The sequence below is a fragment of the Mchenga conophoros genome, linkage group LG2 (assembly GCF_057382185.1).
Source record: "Mchenga conophoros isolate Kocher_MC1m ecotype Shallow Benthic linkage group LG2, M_conophoros_male_GT1.1, whole genome shotgun sequence".
Classification (NCBI taxonomy): Eukaryota; Metazoa; Chordata; class Actinopteri; order Cichliformes; family Cichlidae; genus Mchenga; species Mchenga conophoros.
The window spans coordinates 35,905,746-35,916,388 of record NC_140527.1 but is presented as its reverse complement, the minus strand read 5'-3'; the positions used below and the strand labels follow the sequence as shown (position 1 = coordinate 35,916,388).

Sequence of the window (10,643 nt, the reverse complement as noted above, 5' to 3'; positions counted from 1 at the left end):
AAGTTAAGCAGTAAGAGCTGTTTGCAGTAGAGCTCCAAACAGCTCTAAGCTGCCAAATCAGGTGTGTTTGAACCAAAATCCACCACGACCATGCTGATCATTAGTACCAATGATGTAGGAATATATAAACAAAAATAAATACATTTTGTAACTTTATTTTTCTGACGGGTAATAAAATAAATGTTGACCTGCAGTAAACATTGGCTAGAGACAAGTTGTCTTTAAGACAATAAACACCCAGACAACATTAACCACTGAGGTGGAACAGTTTAATCACACAGTAACTACAAACGCATTTTGTCAACTTAAAAACACAAACTTTGAGTGAACCAATCTGTGTGCTGTGTAATAGGAAAATCACAAATTTAAAGGAATGACACAGCAACTTCCAATAAAAATTCTCTTCTCCCTGGATGAAGGCTTTTCTCCTCCTTGTCTTTCCTGTATGCCAGAAGATGACATGTGACTGCCCCCTGGTGGTCACTTCTCTATCAGTGAGTCCAGCTGCTCCTGCAGGGAGGCCAGCTGTTGGAGCAGAAAATAGAGGGCGTGATTGATGCCCAGCAGCACCGTGGTGTAATTGGAGGGTAAGTGGATGATGATTAACATGTCTTTTCACATTAATTTGCTGCAGTCATTTGTCAATACAAACAACGACCCTAGACAGTGGGTGGCCACTATGCCATAGCTACAAAAAGGACTCCCCTGGTAGCTGCTGTCAAATTAAATTGCGCTTGATTGGTTTTCAACTTTGCTATTAGGCATGAAAAATGTTGGGTTGAAAAAGAATAGCAAACACAACACCATCCGCCGACATGATATTTGACATTCATTCAAGAGAAATTCATGCAAAGTGCTGAAGGCTGTAGAAAGCTCACAGTGAGCACTGATCCTTGGCTTTTACAAAAAGGTTCTTACCTGCTCCATCTCCCGCTCCTCCTGCTGAATAATCTCATCCAACAAGGCTTGGAAACGGTTCTGTAAGAGCAGAGAGGCAAACAAGGTTTGTTTGAGTCGACATGCTGAGCCTCATTAAATTGTGATGGCTTTAAATGTGTGTCGGCCTGGGCTGCTCGTGTCAGTATCTCCTCTCTGACAGAAAGGCCACTTGGAATGCCAGTCAGAGGCAGCTGACCTTTTCCATGTGACTGTGATAATAACGACTGGAGATGGGGCTCTGACGGTCCCAAAACACTGAGCAATGAGAGCGTTAAATGGCAACGTAGGAAGGGTCGTGTCTGCTCATGTTTCACTCATTGTAAATTCTCCACTAAAGAGTGCTGGGCATAAGAATGAACTTTCAGCTCCCTTTTTGTGCATGGAAAAACCTACAGAGAAAAAGGCTAGCAGCAGAGATGCAAGATTCTGGGTTTTAAAATAACCATTTAAAAAAATAATGTCCTCCAACAATGTGTGAAATCAGCTGTTATTTAGGTTTCCCGCCACCTTTGAGAGAATCTATGCTGCATGAACAATTTTGCCTCCAAGCTCATCTGCATGTTCTTGTTTACGTCTCTGTACATGCAGACCTAGTTTTTGGATGAACGGGTGAAAAAAGTGTGAGTGTTTTCAGTGCTTACTTTGAGGGCCTGGTTTTCCACTTTCATGATGAGCTCCTCCTGCTGTTTCTTGCGGGCACGAGTTTCCTGAAGCTTGGCCTTAATGTTGTTGATCTGCACCTGGTACTCCATAACTGCAGGACACAGTGGGAGGTTCATGTGTGAGGGCTGTCATAAAAACACTTATGTGCTGCAAAGAGGAGGCAAAAAAGGTTGGAGGGCAAAGATGATGTGACATAATTTGAGACACTACACTTGCCACGGGGACAAGATATGCAGCTTAGCTTGCTGAACCATAAGGATGCTTCCAGTTCAGTTTGACAAATTATCCATAATGGGAACAATCAGTTGACTTAAAAGGACACGAATCAGCAGGATGCAGTTCTATAAAGACACAACTAAATCAGTCTGCTTTGTGCACCACACAGAGTTCTCATCAAATCCACCATGTCTCACAGAAACCCGTGGCTCCACCACCAATCAACCATCTTATAACTAATTGTATCCATTCACCGTTTTCCCCTGGCTCCAAATTCTGACAAAGCTGTTGTAATGCAAACTATCTAACAATAAGGAGGCCATGTGAATCCATTCATTCAACTTTTACAGCTATGCATGGATGCCATCATCATGCATGGCCTGGCTCCAACATATTGAGAAGGGCTCCGCCAAGATGCTACAGTTGAGCTGGCCAGCAGTGCTGCCTGACTGACAGTTCTATGTATCTAGCTAAGGAGGTATTGTGCTGTCAAACTGGACAGCTCCCTGAGCCTCCTGCTGAGCCACAACACCTGTCAGACTGGTTAGTTGAAGAGGAGAGCTGAGAGCTGTCAGAATGAGCATCTCTGTGGGTGAGGGCGCAGCACGTGTATTTAAGTAAGGCTATTTATTTGAATGTGTGTGATGAGCTAGAAAATTCCACTTCGATTAAAAGTTCAGACACCTTGCTCAGGTTATTTTTGACCTCTACTTCGACAAGTATCTCTGGGCAGCCAAGCCCACTTTCTTGGCTGTGACTGCTGCAACTGAAAAATGAACAACTGTTGGTATACAGAGGAAGTCGGCTAAGAGAAAGAGAATTATCTCTGTGGTGTAAACTGCAAGCACGGCATGAAAGATTGCATAATTCTAATGCGGCACTTACTTCACATCCACCTGGGTGCACACACACACACACTCTCTTTACTGCATAATGTATAAAGAATCACATATAATAATCACATCTATCTCTCCTGTGTTTAGTTGTTAAGTTGTTTTCATAAAATAAAAAAAATAAAAAATCTGATTAGGGATGCTGGTGAGAGATTTTTAACAACAAAATGTAATTTATATCAGTTGGACTGCAGCTAGTGATGATTTTATTTATGAGTTAATGCAGCAATGAAAACTATATACGATGACTTGTATATAGTTTTCTGCCTCATACCTATCTGGTTGTTTCTATCACTTTCATTCTGTGCAGAATCGGACTCATTAAGTTTGTCCTGGAGCTGCTGGACCAGATCATCCTCTGTGTCCATGATATTCAGGTCCTCATCTTCATGCCGGTCCCCTTCGTCCTCCTCGTCCTCACTTGAACTGCTGATGTCATTGAAGATCTCCCTCAGTTCATCATGCTGGACTGGTGATGCAGAAAGCACATTAGCGTTAGAAACGCAAACACAAAGATGGAAACAGCGAGAATTTAGAGCACTTGCTCTGGGATTAATCTAGGTCACAGAGCCAACAGTCTACTGGAGCTTTAAAACTGGGCTTATATGACAGGAAGGAATAAATGTGGAGTCCAAACAACCAGCCTGCTCTTCTCTTACATGGCAAAAATAACTCTGCTCCAACACTTGGCAGTACAGTAGAAGTCACTCAAGCATGAACCACTAGATAGTTTAGCCACATACCTCAAGGTATGGGAAGGAATGAAAGGAGGAAATAAAATGAAATGAGGTAAAAAGGTTAGGGAAATGTTTTGTTCATAATTGCTTGTTACAGCAGCACTAATTTGTTCATGACTGTTTTATGGACAATCTGATTAGCTTTATGGATAGATCATTTCGTATGCATGTGTAGGGCTGTTCGATATAACGATATATATCGGATGACGATATAAAAACATCTATCGTTTCATTTTACGCTATCGTTTGTTTCGTGGTGTCGCAAAATAAACTGTTTACGGCAATATTTTTTCATCGTTTTGATGTTACTGTAGTGGCTATATTCATTTCTTAAAGTTCTCTCTTTCTCTTAAGCTGGGCAGACACTGTGCGATTTTTTTCAGTCGCGTTATTCAGCTCCTGCTCAAACTGTACGATTGACTTGCAGGGGTTAGAAGTTGGTAGGTCATGATGCAGGGTGTCACACTATACAGCCGATGCTGTGATGCGACCCGAGTGCTCACACTGTGCGTCCATAAAAATGAAGGTTATAACAGAAAATCTGACGCTCGCTCTCCCTCTCCGTCTTTCACTCACACAAACACGCACAGCACCACCATCAACTTTGCTAAATTGCTAATGAAAAACATTGATCAGGCAGCTGTGATTGAGCAGCAATGTCCATCCAACTATTTTCATGGTTGTTGTGGTTATGATCATTTTGTGAGGCCATAGTTCTACAAGTTGTGCCTCCATCGCTTGTGTCCAGATCACACGCTGCACTGCTGTGCTACTCCGTCTTTTTCACCAACATTTATGTGTTTGCGCGTGCACAGTGTGAGCAGCTACGGCGACACCCTCACGACGGTCGTGAGGATTTCAAAGAGGTTTGAAATCCTCACGACCAAGCGATTGATGATCGGGAGCTGGTCGTGAGGTGTTAATCGCTTCTCGTTATCCCACGTATACTACACGATGCACGATGAAGGGCCAAAATCGGGGCGATCACTAAAACGGTCGCACGACTGAAAAATCGGCTCAAAATGGGCCAAAAATCGCACAGTGTGAGCCCAGCTTTATATTTAATATAACCACACCACGAACGATTTTATGCGTTGTCGTTAGCAACAACGACAGTAAAACCATCGCGTGTCCGCTTGTTTATTTTCCACATAAACCTTTCACAATAAAGCTCAAGATCCTGTTGAGACTTTTCAAAATAAACCGAATCACGTGAAAGAGTATGCAGTGTTTACGAATGGGAAGAGAAAAAAGAGCCGCCAGGTGCTAAAAAACAAACAAACCTTAGACTCAAACGTTAGAACAGGCTTTTCCCCGCAGCACGCTGTGTAATAAATACTCACAAAGAAAACGGCGGCCGTTACAACTTATGTCTAAAAATGTATAATTTCATGCATCGGTTAAAACACTCGACTCCAGGTACACGAGCTGGAAACACTTCACGCAAGTCGAGCTGCCCGAGATTCACAGAATTTACAGAAACTGTTACATTTTTGTGATTTATATCATTATCGGGACGATACATGTCTTATATCGGGATATGAGATTTTGGTCATATTGCACAGCCCTATGCATGTGTACATATGTCTCTTCCAGAGTAAAGAAAAGTTTAGGAATTGCATCCTAATTACACGATGTGTTCACTAGTATTCTGAGTCTTAATGATTCAGATAACCATTTTTAAATGTTCATCCCAATTATAATGCTATTATTAAAAAACCTAAATCAATCAAGCTTTATTGCGCGTGTTCATGTAGGTCAGCTAAAAGGCCTGGGTAGCAGAACATGTTCTCTTTTTTAGCTGAATTGAGAAGCTGGCTGAGCATTATAACAGAGTGTACCACATCTTATTTCACACGACTTTTTAAAATTAAGTTTTATTTACCAGAGGACCCATGACCCATCTTGTGTCCTGAGGTCCCAGGTGAGGAATCCAGGTTGGCCAGAGAGCTGTGTTGATCTGCTTCCTTGGACTCATCCTCTGCGATAACCTCCCATCCTGATAACTAGGTTAAGGGTTGGCACACCTTCTGCAGATTCCTTTAACCTTCAGAGGGCCTAAACTAAAGTAAAAGACTTGTGGTCTTTTGAATAATCCTACTTCAAAAAAAGACCTGAAGGGTCAAATTAGATGCAGAGAAACTGTCTCAGTTTTAACATTCATTAGTGCCATGTTTATCTCCCCAGCTGTATGCAAGCACTAAAATTAAAATAAGAATCTTTGCTTCACTGTGACCAACTAAGCAATGATAATCATCAGTCCATCTCAATTAACACACAGCAAGCAGCCACTCAAGGCAGCCTCGCTATGCTCTTATTCTGTCAGGCAAGTTTAGGGTTTCATTAAAGCACTAATAGCTTCCTCGCACAGTGCATATCTCTCGCAAAGGCATCAGGGAAAGTCAAATCAGGTGAACCATGTAACCATGCAGGAGTCAGGAAAGCCACTTGGGCCTAACTTCAACATATTTTACATGGTAAATTAAACAGAGATTATGTTTGACCTAAAAGACAAAGAGTGGTAATTATGTGACGCTTCTGAAAAACTGACTAGATTTCACGTTACAAGTAATGGCCAGCTGATTCTGCCTTACTCTGAAGTACTTTTAAAGATGTAATACACACTATTGTTTTGATGGTTTATATACACCATAGGTGTCAAACTCTGGCCCGCGGGCCAAATTTGGCCCGCAGCCTAATTACATTTGGCCCGCAAAGCCATGCCAAATTACTATTAGAGCTGGCCTACTGGTATTATACAGCTAATATATATATATTGTTTAGTATTAAGCTTTGCTTGTTCCATATTCAGTTTTTCAGCAAAATGTGTTTGAGTCCATAAGAAAAGATTAATTCTTATATCTGGAGGAATAAATATATTTCAATAAATATTAACGTTAGCCCGCGACTTTGTTCCAGTTTTGAATTTTGGCCCACTGTGTATTTGAGTTTGACACCCCTGATATACACCGTTACTATTGTCCTAAGATGGACGTGCAGAATGTTTAGGTGTCAAAAAGGATACGGACGCTGACAGCGTCAGCATCTGTGCTCAGCAATCTCTTCACTTCCTTTTCCACATCAGGAGATTCAATGTACTGCAAGAGACAGAGAGATCGAGTTACTTGTAGTATTAGCTGCATCTCTCTTGCCTTATCTTACACACACACACACACACACACACACACACACACACACACACACACACACACACACACACACACACACACACACACACACACACACACACACACACACACACACACACACACACACACACACACACACACACACCAAGGTAGCAGCTGGCCACATGCCAGGAAGTACATTAGCGATTAAAAACAGAAGGGGCCAAATCAATATGGCTCAGCTCTGCACCTTCAGGAAGATTTATTCAGAAGACAAAGTAGACAAAGTGTAGTGCTCCAGCTCCACTCGCTTTCACTTTGATCAAAGCAATAGTGAAATGGCTTTTTTGCATGCCTTTGGGGGAATCTAAGATGGAAAGGCTTTATTTATATGTAAATCTTAGTTTTCACTTTTACCATAGTTCCTGTTTTATGAAATGTAAATGTCTTGTTGGAAGAGAGCCTAGGAAAAAGATGGATCATCAAACGAGATGCTAAGGAGATGGATGGGACACGGGAGGGGATTGCTGTAGGGAAAATGAAAAATGTCAGAACCTTTTTTTTCGCAGTCTTCCGAAATCTCCTCTTGCGCGTGTTCTTCAGAGGGCAGGTGACTAAAGAGCAAAACAATGGGATTAGCGAAGCCAAAAATCAGTCCACTACCCAAGGAGGGGACATTATGTTTCCTGAACTGCTGATATGCCAAGTTTTCAATATAAACAAGTCAAAAAGCTGCTGTCTGTATATAATTACTTACTGCCGTGATTCCAAACAAATTTCTTGTCCTTGTCTTTATCCTTCTTTTTGGTCTTGGGGTCAGTGCCAGTTGGCTCTTCCAAAGGGGGGTAAAGGTCTCCATCTAGTGTACACACGAGCATCTAACCCGTGGATGGGAAAAATGAATGCAAAATACCATGCTGATTAATCTGTACTGCACTGCACTGTAACTGGGGAAAATAAATTTACATAACACGTATCTAAAATCCAAAATGTACTTTTATTTTAAACCAATAAAATAATGGAAAACTGTAAAAATTATTTATTTCCAGTCTCTTGCTTACCTGGCAGACATCTGCGGTCTTGTAAAACGTCTTCTTGTCCACCGTTTTGAGTGACTCAATCATGCAGGGGAGATCAACCAGTTTGCAGGCCAAAGGAACACGGTCTACTCTAACTATGCCATGACGGCCATCAGCTACAAATAAGAGGGACAAATGACTGTTAAGGGGACATGTGGGTGACAATTCTTTAACTAGATCCATTAGTATGCTACAATCATTGTTACATTTAAATAACAAAAAGAATGAAACTGGTATAGAAATATGTACAACGTTCAAAATTCTGGACCCGACTGTAAATGAATAACAAGACAGGGAGACAGCGTTAATTAAACCAGTGCCAAGATTGTGAGCAGCTTACGGTGCAACTCAATGGTGAGTCTGTCCTTCATGTTCATACTGCTAGACTGTGCAATCCTTCTTACTGTTGAGGCATACTCCTGCAAAAGAAAGAAAAATGAAGCCAGATCATATTGGTGGTGATAAAACTGAATTTCCATCAAACAATGAATTTTTGCAAGTGCAAAAGTCTCACCGAAGGAAGCCTGAGGACAAACTGGCTCTCCAGCTCATAAGGGGCATCCTCCTTACTCTTGGAACCGACCTTCCCAACTAAAATCAAAACACATCACCATAATGAAAGTGTTAAAATATGTCTTGCTTGCTATATGCTGACAAACTACAAAGTTTGTCATTCTACTTTAACATTAAAATATACAGTACATTATGGAACTCATTTTTCCTATTTTGAAGTAAGAAGTAATATAGTATCTAATATCTTAATCTCTGGCTCTCTTCCACTGTCTTTTTTTCACAGTGTCAGATGGACGCCACTCCTGAAGCCTGATTCTGCTGGAGGTTTCTTCCTGTTAAAAAGGAGTTTTTCCTTTGTCTTCTCACTGAATGCTTACTCATAGCATTCCGTTTGATTGCTGTGGGTTTCTCTGTATTATTGTAGGGTCTTTACCTTACAATATAAAACTCCTTGAGGCAACTGTTGTTGTGATTTGGCGCTATACAAATGAAAGTCAGTTCAATTGAATCATTGGCTGGACGGACTCGTCTGTGGACCATTTAAAGCATTTTCAGTACCTTAGCTGGGCATTTTCTCTTACATACATTATATCTCAGGGGCAAAAACTACACTCCACCACATTTTTTGACAGCTTTAATTACTGATCACTTTATAGTCTTTCATGTTCTTCCCGTGGAAAGAAATCTCCAAGTTTGGTGATTTTATATGCATTATTTTACTTTGAGTGTTCTTTGTTTTGCTTTTTTTTAAACTTGTGGAAAATTGTCTTTAATGGTGTGAGGTTTTCACTGGGCAGCAACACTAGAAATACACACTAGTGTACAAACACTCGTATATAAACACTAACTACTATCTTAAGTACCTACAACAGTAAAGTTTATTTCAGTGCTGACAAAAAAGGAAATTATAATGTAATAAGCTAAAAATGTAAATAGCCAAACCATTTTTATTTCTCACAGTGCGTATATGCAAACCAACAAACGTTATTATTAGTTCAATATAACATTTAGTTTATTATATTATACTATGAATGAATAAATGAACGAAAAAATAACCAACGTTCCAACCAAATGTACTCTGAATCTCTTTTCAAATTCTATCACGAATGTCTTTACATCAAAAGTAAAACACAGATAATTACAGCTAATTAAGGTTACTTGTGCATCTTACATTAATGACGTCTACCACACTGTGGAACAATAACACTATAGGAGATTATACACAATGTTCAAAAGACAGGAACGATAAACGCTAATTTGCGAACACAGTTGTTAAAATTTGCCACCGACAACATGTTTTGTTTCATCATCACCATTATTGTTACTATCATTGAGTTATATCAGCTTCATCTTAATAACCGACAACGAAAAGTGTTTCCTTACCTCGCAAAAGTGGAGGCTACGAGGCTAACAGCTAGTTATCTTTAGCATAAGGATAAGGGCAGAGGATTTTAACGTACCTTTCAGTTTAGATGTCATCGTCGTTTAGAAGTTTAGATGGTGCAGCTGTATAAATATATTTCAATGCTAAACACGCATAAACATGACGATTCTGACTGACAAAAACGAGACTTCTTAGCTACACAGTGATAGCATAATCACGAGCGAAAACAAGAGTGTTGCTTAGGGCTTTGCCACTTTCAATACCTCCTCGGAAATTTGTGTTTTCTTAATCTTGGCTGTACAACTCGTATGTCTGAGCATTAAATTACAAATTATAGGCATATTTCAGTTAATAATTAAGTAATTATAATATATATGTGTGCATATTTTTGTACTGCCATGTTATTAAATAAGGACTAACAGTGAAAGTTAGTTAGTTTGTTTTTCAGCGCATGACAGTAAAATATAAAAATTCCGATAATTTGGAACGTCCCACGCGACCATCTGTATCACGAGACTTGTCAATCGTACTTTTAAAAAAACAAAAAAATAACGAATATTCTTTATCCAATATAGTTAAATGTATCTATAAATATTTAAAATTATTATTTGATGTTCGTATCGTTACGCTAAATGGTCTGTCAGTAAAAGAGTAGGAAGGAAGTAGGAAAGAGGAAATACCACAGGAAATATGCGGCTATTTTTTATTTAAAGTTATTCTATTAAGAATTAAACTGTAATTAAACCGTAATCTAAAATAAACGCTAAGTTCGTTATTATATTTGGTTTACTATTATTATTATTTATTTATTTTTTAATACGACACAACTCGATAGCCTAAAGGACTGTTGGACTCACTTCCCGGTAAACACGCTATCGTCAAATATTTCATAATAAAAGATTTCGGGGAAAACTATCAGCGCTAATAAGAAGCAAACTTCCAAGAAAACTGCCAGATAGACATTTTTATTTATCTAGAAGGTTTTCTTTTTGCGGTATTAAATTTTTCCACTGGCGTTGATTTTAGCCATCCACGGTACGGTGGTGTGCTTTTAATTTGAAACCTAAAATTACACTTTCTGGAAAAATTAC

The 10,643-nt window shown here is 39.6% G+C and overlaps 1 protein-coding gene across 1 annotated transcript; it reads right to left on the bottom strand.

Moving 5' to 3' along the window:
- Positions 1-255: 255 nt before the first annotated feature.
- Positions 256-9,820, bottom strand: taf7 (TAF7 RNA polymerase II, TATA box binding protein (TBP)-associated factor). Its single transcript, XM_085243832.1, has 12 exons — positions 9,629-9,820; positions 8,170-8,246; positions 7,996-8,074; positions 7,638-7,771; positions 7,334-7,454; positions 7,132-7,190; positions 6,474-6,546; positions 5,334-5,447; positions 2,986-3,180; positions 1,581-1,693; positions 919-978; positions 256-525 (listed from the first exon to the last, which is right to left on the bottom strand). Exons 1-12 carry the CDS (start codon positions 9,645-9,647, stop codon positions 481-483), a joined length of 1,089 nt encoding a protein of 362 aa, XP_085099958.1. The 5' UTR covers positions 9,648-9,820; the 3' UTR covers positions 256-480.
- Between the last annotated feature and the right edge of the window lie 823 nt (positions 9,821-10,643).

Excerpts from the sequence above, each read along its gene's own strand:
- taf7 (XM_085243832.1), bottom strand. Across the intron at positions 6,547-7,131 it reads GGAAGACTGCGAAAAAAAAG|TACATTGAATCTCCTGATGT; the intron begins GTTCTGACATTT and ends TGTCTCTTGCAG. Across the intron at positions 5,448-6,473 it reads TGCTGACGCTGTCAGCGTCC|GATGGGAGGTTATCGCAGAG; the intron begins GTATCCTTTTTG and ends CCTAGTTATCAG.